At 50.8% G+C, this 14,236-nt stretch overlaps 2 protein-coding genes across 3 annotated transcripts in view; both read right to left on the bottom strand.

The window, feature by feature from the left end:
• Positions 1-438: 438 nt before the first annotated feature.
• TCTE1 (t-complex-associated-testis-expressed 1) lies at positions 439-7,389 on the bottom strand. The gene is made up of 4 exons (XM_052805784.1): positions 7,183-7,389; positions 4,671-5,239; positions 3,134-3,583; positions 439-1,189 (listed from the first exon to the last, which is right to left on the bottom strand). The coding sequence occupies exons 1-4, from the start codon at positions 7,361-7,363 to the stop codon at positions 1,013-1,015; spliced, it is 1,377 nt and encodes a 458-aa protein (XP_052661744.1). The 5' UTR covers positions 7,364-7,389; the 3' UTR covers positions 439-1,012.
• AARS2 (alanyl-tRNA synthetase 2, mitochondrial) overlaps positions 7,358-14,236 on the bottom strand; it is a 39,779-nt gene continuing 32,900 nt past the window's right edge. The window contains exon 22 of one of the 2 annotated variants that reach the window (XM_052805779.1): positions 7,358-7,446. In XM_052805779.1, the coding sequence (XP_052661739.1) occupies positions 7,387-7,446 (60 nt within the window). In that variant the 3' untranslated portion in view covers positions 7,358-7,386. Of the gene's footprint in view, positions 7,447-12,818; positions 13,002-14,236 lie in introns of those variants that run through there. The other variant, XM_052805778.1, reaches the window with a different exon arrangement.

Genomic DNA, 14,236 nt, shown 5'->3' with positions numbered 1-14,236 from the left:
GCAGGGCTGGGAGACATGTGAAGCCCCTGTGTTGCTCAGAGGGCAGGAGGGGATGGAGGTCAGCCTGCTTGCTTAATTCCCTGCTGACCTCTCCTGAGTGGGGTGGTCAAAGGACTGAGGCAGTCAGATAAGTAAGTGCCTTGTCCTGTCCTCAGGTGGCCACAGCCCGTGGGGCGGAAGGAAGCTGCTCCGTTTTCCTCCAAGCCCCAGGAAGCTGCTCCGTTTTCAACCCTGGGGCCTGTGTGGGCCAACAGTCTTGCAGGGACCCCTCTAGCTTGAAGTTACGCAAAACACAGGTTTTTTTGACAGGTTTGCACAGAAGAGCACTACTAGTTAAGGTAAACATCTGGTTGTAAAGAATTCACCTGTTTGCAAAGCAGGCCAGCACTGATCAAAGACAGCAACCCAAAGCAGGAAACCGCAGTGGAGAGACCTATAATTTATTGAATTTATTTTGTTTTACTTTTCACCACCCATATCTGAGACTCCAGACGGATTTTGCTATAAAAACAAATAAATCCTTGAGCAGAGCAATAGCCAGAAAAAGTTGCCGAGTAACTAGAAACAGTGTTCCCTCTATCCACCTCACATCCTCCTCAGCAAAAAGCCTAAAAACGCTGCCTGCCCTGAAGGTTAGGTCTGGACTGGACTAGACCATTTAGATGGTAGAGACTTCACCTTAGCTGCTTTACAGGTGGAACAACATCCAGTTGCCTGAACTAAGGTTGCTGCCGGAGCACATAACAAACAGCACAGGAGGTGGGATTTAGTTTCGAGTGCAGTGGGAGGGAGGGCTCAAGAGTTAGATTGCTTCTGTGATGCCACTACAGTCCCATGAGGTCTAATGTCTGTCTCGTATTAAGTCACAGGTTGGATGATGGGGATCTGGGAAAGGCTGCGGTGGCAGTCATAAGTTGAGCGTTTCTCAGAAATACTAACAAAACCAAGCCTCTGAAGTAAAGTATCTCCAACACTGCACCTGCAAAGCTCATTGCTCTCTGGAGCATTTTTTTCAGATGGGTTTGGCAGGGGGGTGCTGCAGAGACCCCAGCCTCGCCGCTTCCCGGTTGGCCCACACAATTTGGTGAATGAGGTACTCGGTCTCCTGGCCCACCTCTGCCAGGCGGAGGTTGAACTCGGTCAAAGCCTTGTTATCCGCCAGCCCTTCAAGCAGCTGCTTCCCACCATCCTGCAAATGGGCGAGAAGGGGGAGTTAAAGGAGGAGATCCAAAAGTGAAGTGTATTGCTCCCTTTGCTCCTCCCCAAGGCAACTTCTCCTGCACTTCCCTGCTGCCAGTGATGGGGAGCCCATGAGATGGTACCAAAAGTGACAAAGGCCTTCACACAGGCCCGAAATGTTGCTCACAGAAGTATGGGGAAGGAGTGTAACCTCATGCAGCACTCAGTGATATGACACATGCTAATGACTCCCTCTGGGTACTGTGTCAGGAGTCCTCAAGCTCAGGCTGGTTAATAGCATGGCTGGCAATGATAACCTGTGAGAAGTGTCTGCTCTCCCCTGTCCCCTGGTCCCCAGCTCACTGCTGACTGGGGACAAATGGCAGTGTGACCAGGTGTGCTGCTCCTCATCTCGGCAGTGGCAAGAGCCCCAGTACTGGCAGTCTCCTGCCTGGATGCCATTTCCCAGGCTGGGTCGGCTTTCCTGGGTGGAAGAGCTCACGCAACTGAAGTCCAGTCTGCACAGGACAGAAAATGCCATGTAGATAGCCTTAGGGAGGCAGCTCACTTAGGGGCATTTCCCTCCCTTACCTGAAACATTGTTTAGGGATGCGACAATTTGACTTTTTTTCCCCCACAGCTATTCTCTTTCAGGTACCAAATACACCTCCTGCCCCCATCTCCTCCATCCAGGTGGTCCCCTCATCCCAGCACCCTGCCTCTTAGTCCTTTTGTGAAAAAGGATAGAGCAAAAAGGACCTGGAAGGGGTGCCTTTTTAATGGGGTACGGAGGTCAGAATTTGATGCATCTCTAGCAAAGACAGACCCCCATTTCCCCAAAGATAATACCACCAGTCCACTTGCTGGGCTGCTGTGGAGCTTCACAAATGGGTACCAGGAGAGCTTATCAGAAAGAAGATGCTAAGCATAGAGATTATTATTTACTAAGCAAAAATCCTTCTATCCTCTCCAACCTTTGCCCCCTCGTATCATTAAACTCAAATGGTTTTTCCATGTCTAGGGTCATAAAACTCAGAACTCACAAAAGGTTTTCTGCCATCAAATCCTTTAAAAACCGTTGTCAAACACATTGATGCCAATATTCCTGCCAGCAGGGACAGCTGGTCTCACGCTCTCTTTATTGTGACAGTAAGAAAAACTGAGGCAACGCAGAAAGTTTAAAAGCCAGCATGATTACATTTGGCTGTCTAGTTTCAGATTTCTAAAGCACTTTTTAATCAGCAGAAGAGAAGCGATCTGGTTTGTGGGCATGTTGCATACTGCAGCTCTTAGGGATGTAGTAAGATCTGTGGATGCTCATCTGTCTAGAAAATGTAAGCCTGTGATTTAGGAGCCACTTAAAAGCATCCAGATGTGACACTTTTGACCTACCACACCACTCCGGAGCTGCAGGGTGAGTTAAACAAGTTCAAGAACCAAGCCAATTTTCTAACAGTCTCCTCTGAGCGCGTGACGGACAGGAGAGATTCTGGGAAGGGTGACACTATCTGTGTGCTGCTGAGTGACAGATGGCACAGCAGCTCTAAAGCACAGAGATGCATAAGGCCCATGTCTCATGCCGCCTATCATTATTATCTACTCCCACGTGTGTGAAGTGGCTGGGATTTTTCCCAGACATACTCCCTGGTTTTCAGTTTCCTGGGGGGAAAATCCCTCTCTGCCCAAAAGCCCAAAGCCTGGAAGCTGGATTCAGCCCTGCAAACAGAGCTAGATGTAATGAGTGAGACAAATGCGTGTGCCTGCACAGATGTCCTTCTCCTTCCTGCTGTCTGCTAGAGTCCCTTCCCTGCTCGCAGCTGATTGTTATCGCAGCAAGATTGCAAAGTGAGGGATGCATTTGCCTCTGTGGCTTTGAGGCAGGGCAGGCTCAGCATCTGCTTTGCAAGGTCACCACGCAGGCTCACAAACTGCAGGGAGAAGGGGTTTCTCTTACCAGCCCCAGGTGGTTGCATGAGAAGTTGATGCTCGTCAGGGAGGTGTTCTGAGCCAAGACCTGGGAGAAAAGCATAGCAGTTGGCTCTGACAGGTTATTACTTCCTAGATGGATGGACTTCAGGGTGGTGTTGGTCAGCAGGGCACGGCCGATTGCTTCCCCGCCTTTGTCCTCCACGCAGTTGAGGCGCAGGTTGAGGGAGGTCAGAGTGGAGTTCTCAGCCAGGGCTCGAGCAAGACCCTGAGCCCCCAGGTGATGGATCTGGTTGTTACACAGATCAAGGGTTTGTAATCTGCTGTGGTTGATCAACTTGCCAACAGCTTGTGCCCCCTTGTCCCTGATGAGATTGTGGGACAAGTTCAGCTCCACCAAGCAGGGGTGATCCAGCAAGTTACGAACCAGCAGCCTGGTCTTGTCATCATCCACTTTGCTTCGTGTCAGCTTGAAAACCTGTGGAGATAAAGGACAGGGACACTAAAACAGCCAGCGCTTCGGATTGACCTTTGTGCAAGACCTCAGGGGAGTTAAGCCTATGGTCTACTGGACAGCATTCATCTCCCTTCACTTCAGACACCTTTAGCCAGTAGGATCAAGTAATTGCTTTTATAGTGGGCAGATACTTCCAGCAGGCAGGGCATGCCACTGATGTACCTATTCTAGGGAGAAATGGTTCATCTCCTGGAAATGACTGTTCCTCTCTTCTGACTCTGTGGGATCTCTGACACCGGGGGCTAAATTAAAATGAGATAAAGCTCCCCAAATGTCTGCAGAGAGTAACAGCAGAACTCGGCCCAGATCACAGTCGAACACTGTCTGAACGAGCATGTGCACTGGTAGTAACCACAGTGCTCTCTGAAGGGCACTGTCCTGTGTGGCCAGGGCACCTTAATAGCCACAGGAGAGGTAATTTCTCTTCTGGAAGCCAAGCAGACAAATATTTCCCAAAGCACACCAATCTGTGGCGAGACTGTTCAGCCAGCTTGCTCTGGCTGCACTCTGGATAGCAAAGCCCACTGATGTTTTGGGGGGGCTCAGTATCTGCACTGCGGTTGCCACAGAACTGAAGATGGTGTTAGTGCCCAGAAGGAGAACACCTCATCACTCTAAGGCAAATGTGAGTATTTCCCCATGCTCTTCTTGGGGGTCTCTGCTCCTCTGGGGCCTGTTGACATGTATTTACTGAGCATAACTACCAAAAATTCCTTATGAAAAACTCCGGGCTTCTTGTCGCCTCCCTCCCAGAACTATGTGAGGAGTTAAAACAGGAGTGTTGCTTTCTCTTGCACTACAGGGAACATGTTTTGTGGGAGCAAGTATTTTTCTCACCCCACCTCTGACAACCTGTTCTAACGAGGACATATGCAGAACAAGATACTCAGCACTACTCAGCAAGCAAGTTAACATCTCTGCACTCTGCCAGACTGCAATTTGTGAAAGGAAGGGAGCTGCCAGCAAGCAAAACTGGTCCCTGGGTTTCTATCCCTGGGCAATTTGAAGATCTAACTGAGGAAGGAAGGTTCAGTTTGGGATATGTTACTTTCAAGTTGTGGCACATCTTCACGGCGACAGCCAGGTTGCAGCAGTCCTGGTGGGTGAAGTTAAAGAGGTTCCACTCGAAGTTCATGCCGCAGTCCTTCACGCCATAAGTGAGATGAAGCTCTTCAAGGTGAGGGAGAGCAGTAATGAGGACTCCCAGGTCATAGTGATGTATGGAGACCTCACCGAATCCAAAATCACTCCCTGTATTGGAGAGGTCATCCCTCTCCTCCTTTTGATCCATCTGCACTGGTGGCAGGAAATGATCAACCTCCAGTTTCCGCACATAGTCTTTGCAGAGTGGGATGAGCTCTAGGACCTGGTTGGGGTCTGTGGTGTTAGGGATGAAACATTTCAGGATGTTCTCCAGGTGACGTTCGAAGAACATCTGTTTCCAGCTGTCTCCATAGTTGGAGATGTCACACGCTTGCCAGCGCTCAGTGCAGCACCTCTTCCAGTAGTCCTCATCGCTTATTAGGTTGGCAGTCACAGCGAGTGGAAGGCTAGTGGAGAGCCTGTCCAGCACCTTCCTCTGGTGCTCAGGCAGAAGATGGTCCAAAATAGGGTTCTCTGGAGGGGATAAAGAGAAGGAGAGCTTGGTCTGGGCTGTAGGAACCATGGCTGGCACTATGGTTCTGCCCGCGCCCCAAGCTGCGTGCCCATGCCCTCCCCTCTGCTGATACTTGCTCTCTTCTCAGTTGCCAGCAGCTGGTGCAGGGAGCTAAGCTGGCAGAAAATGTGTAGGATTCATGTCCTACATTTCTGTGTAGGATTTCTAACTTTTACAATAAAACATGAGCGTAATTGGGTTTACTCCCATAATATTTGGGAACAGCATCAGAAACTTAGCTCCCAGTTTAAATTTAGTTTGAATGCAGTTTATATTCAGAGCAGGACTTCTGCTCCCAAGAGAGCTAATTCAGCCTTACAGCAATGGGAGAGCTTGGCTTGTCATTTGCTAAACTTTCTCCGTTTGGTTTCTAAGCATATTGAAAGACAGTATTTGAGAACAACTGTCTGTGTGCTTTTCATGCAAGTCCTCATCCCTTTTTATCTTAACTCGGGTGTCTGTCTTACCCCAAATTGATTCCTGTTCCTTTCCACTGAGACACACTCTTAGCCTTTAGGTCCACCATGTTTAAATAAAAGTTGTCTTTTCCCAGGAGCTTTCTCCCCTCAGTCTCTTTCCTGATGCTCACCCTAAGTATCAGCTGGCTTCTGTCTGGCGGGGGTTCTTTGTGGTAAGAAATGCCAGAGAAAAGCCGTGCATACTCATACCATGAATGCTTGGTGACATGTGCACAGTAATGTTGAGTAACAGAAATCATCAGTGGAGAGGCCTATCTGTGCACGGGAAATCAGATTTTGAGACACAAAGTGGGGTTAACTTTATATTTGCTGTCTCTGTGGCATTTCCTTCCTAAGGACACCCAGAGTTCTACCACAGCCTCTTCCTGGAGTCTGTTCTCCAAGTGTCCTACAGCTGGCACTGCAGTGACCTCTACAAAGTCCCACAACAACAAGCAGAGGTGGGACACGTATGAGCAGAACTGGGCTAGCTTCACTTGGGCTCACTCAGGCCACAGCAGTGGGCAAGATACAGCCGCACAGCTCAGGTAATGGCACGAGGGTCCCCAAGACACTGAGCACACTGCTTTTATGTGCACACAACATAGGTCCAATCCATTTGGCATTGGACTGACTGACCAGGCTCATAGGACTGCAAGGGTGTCCCTGCTCAGATCCCCAAGTACCATCAGCTCCTGGCATAAGGCAGCACTGAGCTCCTCTGTACTGTCTTACGGTCCCAATGTGGACATAGCCTTAGACCTATCTTTGGTCTTTGCTGCCACTTCACTGAGTCAGCCAAAAAGACAGGTAGGCCCTTCCTTTCCCCCTCCCAGTCAGTTCCCCGATGAGACATGCTTTCTCTGTTTTGCTATGTTTCATCAGTCCACCTGCTTCAAAAGCACATTCCCTGCCTGAGGATATAACTTGTCACATCACCACCAAAAGCCATGGAGAAGACCTGAGGCTGTGAGTACAATATGTATTCTGAGATGCTAGCTCCTCCGAGCAGGGAGCAATTCCCCATCTCTTTGTACAGCACTCAGCACAATGGGGCTCCATCCTTGAGTCCTACTGTAATGCGTGCATGAATCCAGAGAAGGAAACAGCAACTCCACAGTCCTGGCCATGGTTGAGGCAAGTGAGTCCAGCAGAGCACGGAAGGAAGAAGAAAGGATAGGACAAGGTTAGGGCAGAGTCACATCCTGGATAGCAGCCCAGAGTACTACAGCCATCCCTGGAGTGTACAAGTACATACTTAGCAACTAAACAGTTTGTTTAACTAGCTGCCTGAGGGGATATTTCTCCCCATCTGTTCCTTTGGCAGGGCTGGGTACCACGGTCTGCCTTTCAGATGCATCTGCCTGCCTTGTTGACCCTCTGCTCCCCAGGACTGATGCTCTCTCTCTATGTGTGTGGCCCAGGGGAAACGCACTCCCACTTACTTTCAAAATTGTGAACGATGTGCTGGAGGCAGAGCTCAGTGAGGTGGGGGACAGTGGCGAGTGACCACTCGGGATCCTCAATGACGCGGTATGTATAGTACGAGTCAGCTGCCAGGCTGGCCTGGGATGGATACAGCGAGGGAACGGCTGTGCTCCTGTCACTAGCTGCTGGCTGCTGCATCCTGCTCAGGACCCACTACTCCTTCAGGAGAAGCAACAGGAAAATTGCTTGAGAGTCACCACCACATTTTCCAGCTGGGCTGCCTGCAAAAGAAAAAAGCAACTTTAGAAAGAGGCCAGCGATAAGAATGGTCTGCTCACACTGCTCTCCTGCAAAGCACTTGGCCTCTGCCCTTTGCCCGCCTCCTCTGCTTGGACTGTAAACACTGCAGCAAAACAACTATTATTCAGCCTTATCTTTAAACACTGCCCTGTACAAGTAGGTCTCTAGGTACCAGGTGTAATAAGCAGATAATAACATGGTGTTAATTCAGAGTGCTGTTGAAGAGGATGGATAGGAACTGATTGTTTACTGTCTTTTCCAATAAAAGAAATAGGTGAAGCTGGCAGGACCTGGGTTTAAAGCAGAGGAAAACAATGGTTCTTCACACAGTCTGCAGTTGAACTGGGGAATTCCTTGCCACAGGGTGTTGTGGATACTTAGAGTCTATGCAGGTTCCAGGACAAGCCCATGGAAAAGAAACCCCTTGAGAATGATTCAATGCACAGAAACCACACCTGGCTCAGTGTGAGTTGAACACAGTTGGAGACAAGGAGAGTGCTGGATGAAAAAAGCACATATACTTGCATTGTTTTTCTACTCTTCTTCAGGCATTTGGGATACTGGGCCAGACCATCCCCTGGTTTGATCCAGTATGCCTGTTCTTAGGACTCCGTAAAGACAGATGCTTTACAGATGAATATGCTATAAGTGTATTCATTTTTTTTCTACTTTTCCCAATTACTCTCCAGCTGAACTCCTTCCAAACATCCATTAGCAGATGAGATGGGTCAGACCTTTTCCGACCACACTGACCCTAAGCAGATATGAGCTACAAGAACCAGCCTAGAGCAGAAGGCAGGATGCCCAGTCCTATTAGCTCTGCGGAGCTTTCCCAGACCAAAGTTTCCCATTTGCTGTTTCCTACCCCAACCTCAGGACCAGTGCTCTCAGCCGTCAGGATCCCACATGTATGGTTATTGCCTGGAAGTCCTAATGGTTCCCTTACCAGCCCTACTGGTCTGAAAGAGGCAGAGGAGACACTAGGAAGGAGTCTTCCCCTTGAGTTCTGGGTTCAACAAGAGCGCCCAGGCTTGGTGAGTGTCTCCCAGGGCATACAGACCCATGCTGATCCTTACTGGGGCTAGCTGGACATAAGAGGGCTGCAGCGCATGGCTGGGAGGTTAGAAACTGCGGGACACCTGAAAGAAGCATGTGGCAGATGGATGGATGGCAATGTCAGAGGTGAGGTCAGCTTCCTGCAAGACCAAGAGAAGGTAACTGCCATGTAGTATCTTGTGCCACAACATCCCTCAGCTGAACAGCGCTTTGATCCCAAACAGCTCCTCCTTTGTGAAGGGTGTGAGCCAGACTGTGCTCCCCAGACGAAATGTCTCAGGTCCTTCCCCTGCACAAGGCAGCTCCCTTCTCCTCTGCCCTCCCAGTTTGTGCTGCCTCAGCCAGCACAGGCCCTGCTCTCCCTGAAAGCTTTGTAGCTGGCTTTGCTAGTGTTTCTTCCTCTGCTCCTTTCCCCTCCAAAAACCATCTGAGGAAGGGCCTGCAAAGGAACTGGGAAAAGGGGAAAGAGAGGCGATCTGTGAAATGCCAAGAACTAAAGGAGAGGAGCAAAACGATTCATGCTGTACTGTAGCAAATATGTCAGCAAAGGCTTCTTCAAATGCACTTGGAGCAGGTCCGAGAAGAGAGTAATTGTTTCAGAATGAGAGTCAGGAAAGGGTGGAGATGGCAGTGGCAGGGCATCTTCTGGCACAAAGCAGGAGGACGAAGGGCACCAAGGGCAGGGAAGCTGTATTTCCTGGGAGGCACTGGTGTACAGATGACAAAGGCAAAGGCTGTAGAAACAGGGAGTCTGGTCTGAAGAAGGGTGGGTGTGGAAGGAGAAGGAATGGGTGATAGGCAGATGTGAGGACTGGGAGTCCTTTCTCTGCGAGGCTCCTTGCCCCAAAGGAAGGTGCTGTGATGGCAGACCACCGTTGAGGGGAAAGAGAAGAGGCCTGATTCTCCACAGCACACTGACCCAGCTGAAACGCAGTTCTTGTGCTTGATGGCCTTCAGCAGAAGGGCAAAGCACAGCCAGATGACAGTGAGGTGGCATTAGTAGAGGAGAAGTGACTGGGAAAAATGTTTTCTCTTTGCTCAGTCCTCTGTCCTATTCAAAAAGCATCTGTGTCACTCTGTCCCCCAGGCCAGTCACAGCTAATTGGAGCTTCTGATGGCTTTCCTGACCTTTTGGAAGCAATTGTTAAAGGCCAGCTCTTGGGGAAAGCCAGTGCAGCATCGGTGGCCTAAGATTATTTCATGGCTGCATTCCAGCAGATGATCTGATTGCCAGTTTACCGATGGCAGATCCATGATTTTTAGAGGGTATGTAACCCATGGCACATGCAGGACTGCCAAAGGGGCTCCTGGAGACCGAGTGGGAGACACAGCTGCCCTCAGGCAGAGCTGAAACCTAGCTCTAGAAACAGTGCAGCCCCTCCATATACGGGATGAAGCTCATTGAGCAAAGCTCGCCTGCAGCGGGAAGTCAGCCAGTGTGTGCTACCTAGCTGTGGGCCAGCCCCAATGTAGGGTGGCCCCAAAAGAGAGGCAGACACCTCGGGGTGTCTGTGTCCGGGCTGCTGAGGAGCTTTCCCTTGACATGAGCTCCACAAGTCAGCTCAGCTGACTCTGCCATCCCCACTCGGCATTCAGTGTGAAGCCAGCAAGAGTGAGGCTGCTGGCGTGCGACAGCCAGCCCCCAAAGTGTCTGAATCAACCCCATGCCTACGGTGCCCGGGGAGGCTGAGTCTGATGCTGAGTCACCGCTTGTGCTGCATCCATTGCCACCACCCCCAGCATGGTAAGAACACCCCACCGGCTGTGCTTACTGCCAGGAGATGGGCCTCTTTCACCACTGCATCCCCTCCGCCTTGGCCGCAGGAGTCTTGCCCAGCCAGAGCTAATGAGCCAAGCTAGTTTCCATAGCCAGGTTTGCTAAGCATGTATTTAAACACTGGAGAAGTGTTGTAATTCACTATCAATAAGCCAAGTCAACAGCGTTAATGCACGCTCCTTCCCACCCACTCTACATACACACCAGTCACCTATGCTGAAAAGGCTGTTTTAAATGATATACAACAAATGGGGTCATGTAGTAAATTCCCAGTTTATGTCATTTAACACCCAGATTAGGCTGAAATGTAAATGATACTAAAACTTCTAAAAAAAAAGAAATCACACTTCCCTTCCTAGGAAGAAGCTGACAGAAATCCACTCACACAGCCAACTTACACTGCTACCTAGCACGCCCAACAAACCTTCTTCAGTTGAACCTCTTTTGATCTGGAAATAAAAGATTTCTGCTCTTTTGATTCACACCAAAGCCCAGAGAGACCAAAAAAGAAGAGTTGCATGGAAACTGGTGACCTTTGGCTAATGCCTCCTACCAGCAGTATGGTGATTCAAGAAATGGAACAGCTGTAAACACTGCATTTACTGGAGAGTTTGTAAGTGCAGGAGAAATTCTTTCTGAGGATGGTTATGCTCCAGCCAAGATCGCATTCGCTCTGAAGCTCAGTCTACCCAGAAATCGAGGAAGCTCTCACATCACTGCAGCAGCACCTTGAAAATGCCAGCTGTTCTGCAGGTGGCCTGGCCTTTCTGCTGTTACCTCTACTCCAGGTAGGCTAGCGGGGACATTGGCAAGCGATCCTGAGTGCTGGCTAACACCACTGATCCCGCTGCCACCTGCATGGACTTGCCACGCTCCCTTCCACTTTGAAAGGCTGATGCTAAGCGTGCATTAGGACAGCATATTGCAGGCTCTTCAAGGGGCTGAGTGTCGCCAATGGGCTTTAAGTATGTTAAAAAAAAAAGCGTGCCGAATGGGGAATCTGTTTAGCTTCAGATATAATGGAATTTGTCCATAATGGGAGATTGGGCAGAATGAGGCCAGCCGGCCATTTGGGAATATGGTTAATGTCATCACCGTAATCCAGGCAGTGTGAAAGGCCAGCACTGGGGTCCTGGCTATCTGTCGGCATGCCCAGGTAAGGGTCCCTGGCCAAAGGAGGTGTCAGAAACACGAAATCTCTTTAGGACCTGAGCATTGCCCACTGCAGCCCTGGCCACTCCCGGCAGCTGGCTCTGTCCTGTCAGCCCCCGGAGACTCGGAGAGGAGTCTCTCGCCCCCGGGAGTCAAGGAAAACATTTGGCTGCTGCTGAACGCCCCCCCGCCCCGCCAGCCCCATCAGCCCCGCTCCCTGAAATGCCGGTGGCGCGACCCGACGCTCCCTCCTCCCAGCGAAGCTCCTCTCCAGAGTCCCCGAGAGGGAAGAAAACTCATTAGCCCGGCCTCTTGATTAAGAATAAGACCTGCAAACTGCCGGGGGGGGGGTGTCCACGATCTGACACGAGGTCACCGGGAGAGGGATGCCGGCAGCCCCCGCCAATCCCGCGGACGCAGCCCGGGCGTGAAACGCGCGGCGTCCCTCCTCGCCCCTCGGCCCTGGGGGTTTCCTTTGCCGGCTCTGCCTGCTGTCCCTGCCCATGGCTGCGGGGGAAGGGGGTACGAACAGCCCGGCCGCCTCCCCCCGGCCCGGCCGGCCCTCACCCCGCCGCCGCCGCCGCCGCCGGTCGCTGGGGACGCGGCCGTTGCCGGGGCGGGGGCGCTGGGCGGTGGAGGGGCTTCTGCGGGGGCAGACCCGGGGTGTGGGGAGCCCCTCCCGGGCCGGGCACGCGTGGCAGCCCGAGGAGCGGGGGTGTGTGGGCTCGTGGAGGAGCTGGTCCCACGTCGCGCGGGGGGGTCGCGGGTGGGTCCGGGCCGAGCCGGGACTGGTGAGCAGAGCCCGCGCAGGGTGCGGCGCTCCGCGGGCAGCTGCCACACGCTCCGCCTGCTGCCAGGGGCTGCGCGGGGCGGCAAGAGACAGCAGGGAGGCGGAGGGATGGGATTTGGGATGGTGCTCCCCCATCACCCAGGCCCACCAAAGCTGCTGAAAGCCAGTGCTGGCGGCCCGCGACGCTGGGCCTTGGTGGGAGCCCTCTTTTCCAGCGTGGAAGGCGTGCGTGAGCTGACCAAATGTCCCTCACGCCTGGCGCTGGCCCACACTGCTGCTCCAAAAGTGTTGGTGGGGGTGTTTGCTGAGGTCCTGTACACTCCTGCAGTGGCAGCTGCTGTGGCATCTCGTCAGTGTGGAAAAAAACGGGCAAGTGCTCTGTGAATGATTAGGTGGCAGTATTCAAATGGTGAATGCTTTGCTGTGCTCAATATACTTGTTTTGTTGCACGTTCGTATTGTAAATCTCACCAGTATTTGCAGCTTACTTGCTAAAGATATTCTGTCGGTGCCTGAAACTGGCTTGCTTCAAGGCCTCACATTTTGGGGCTGTTACCCCTGAATGACAGATCGCAGGCAGGTCTGAGGGGGAGGAGAACAAATCTGAGAACTCCACCGACAGCAAGAAGATCTTGGTCCATCTGCTGTGTGCCCATCTCTCTTCCTTGGCCTGCTCCTTTTTTCATTCTGCTAGTGAGCACTCTCTTGTAGAGCAGGGGAAAGACCTGAATCCTTGGCAAGGCAGCGACTGCACACATAATGCTGTGGAATATAGAGAGTAAACAAAGGGATGAAAACATGCATCTCTCCTTTCCCATTTCTCAGATTTAAGCATTTCAGTATTTGCCAGTAGATTTTCAGACTGAAATGTGGCTTTTTTTCGCTCCTTCAAAATGCTGATGTGCTCAGTAGCAGGTACATGATGAGCATAGCCAGCATGTGCCCTGTGGAAGCATACATAAAACTGGTGCCAGGTCTCATGATAGTCTTGCAAGTCCCATAATAGCTGGCATTTTTGGGAAGCTGTGCTGACTTTCATATAAAATATACCTCCTGGTCATGAAGAAGATGCTACAAATGTGATCCAAGATTACCTGAAAGGCTCAGCAACGAAACAATAAATTCAAAGAGGCATAGATGAAAAAAAAGGATCAAGATTTTGAGGCTTCTTTCATGAGTTTCAAAGATGGGGAGTTAGACTTTGGCAGCAATGTACTCCTTTTCTAGGTGTGGCCTGATTTTGTCACTCAACTCCAGAGAAGACAGTGACACCGCCTGTGAGTCAAGCTGGTGTTTAATGCAGCGGGGGTGTCAGAAGCCTTGCAAAGCCCTTCACAAACTCTGGCCCCATACTGACCATGTTATTCCTGGGAACACATCTTCAGGGCTTCCGAGATCTTGAAAGGCAGAAATGAGAGCAATATAAAACCAGAAATATTTTCTCTTGCATTGATTTCCATGCATGTATTCAGCTTGAATCCTGCATTCCAAAGGAGATAGCCAAACCAGATCCACAGAAATAGCCCCCCTAAGTTGCCTCCACAGTTGTGCTCAATCTCTGAGCTGAGCCTTTAACAAGGCATCAACACTGAAATCTTTAGCCCACCTCATGGCTAATATAATGCAAATGGCATGTTTTGAAGACTTCACAGTCCAATGGAGTTCAGCTGTGTCTGTCCAGAGTCATCGGTTCCCAGAGACAATATTGCCCAAGTATGGTAGTCAGTTGTTGAACTGGATGCAATCAGATGTTGAATCACATGCTGAAAACAAGTAGTGCTAGCCAGAAAATAGCTGTGTTGTTAACTTTATTCTACCTTAGCATTTATTTCCATGTGTGTAAACATTACCATGTGTTTCCAGTGGGGTGTGCAGTGGCAATTGCTCCTCAAATGCCAGAGAGTAGCTGACTGTGTGGAGGGTAAAACGTCCATATCCATTCCCATTCCCCTTCCCCCTGTTCACATCTGAGGGAGGGGATGGTAGAAAGCACTGCT

This window comes from Harpia harpyja, chromosome 13 (assembly GCF_026419915.1).
Source record: "Harpia harpyja isolate bHarHar1 chromosome 13, bHarHar1 primary haplotype, whole genome shotgun sequence".
Lineage (NCBI taxonomy): Eukaryota > Metazoa > Chordata > Aves > Accipitriformes > Accipitridae > Harpia > Harpia harpyja.
This window is presented reverse-complemented; position numbering and strand designations above follow the sequence as displayed.

Bases quoted from the DNA above. Each gene is read 5' to 3' on its own strand.
- TCTE1 (XM_052805784.1), bottom strand. From the start codon at position 7,363: ATGCAGCAGCCAGCAGCTAGTGACAGGAGCACAGCCGTTCCCTCGCTG. The intron at 5,240-7,182 runs GTAAGTGGGAGT...TATCCCCTCCAG, and splicing joins CATCGTTCACAATTTTGAAA to AGAACCCTATTTTGGACCAT. The intron at 3,584-4,670 runs GTAACATATCCC...TTATCTCCACAG, and splicing joins AGATGTGCCACAACTTGAAA to GTTTTCAAGCTGACACGAAG.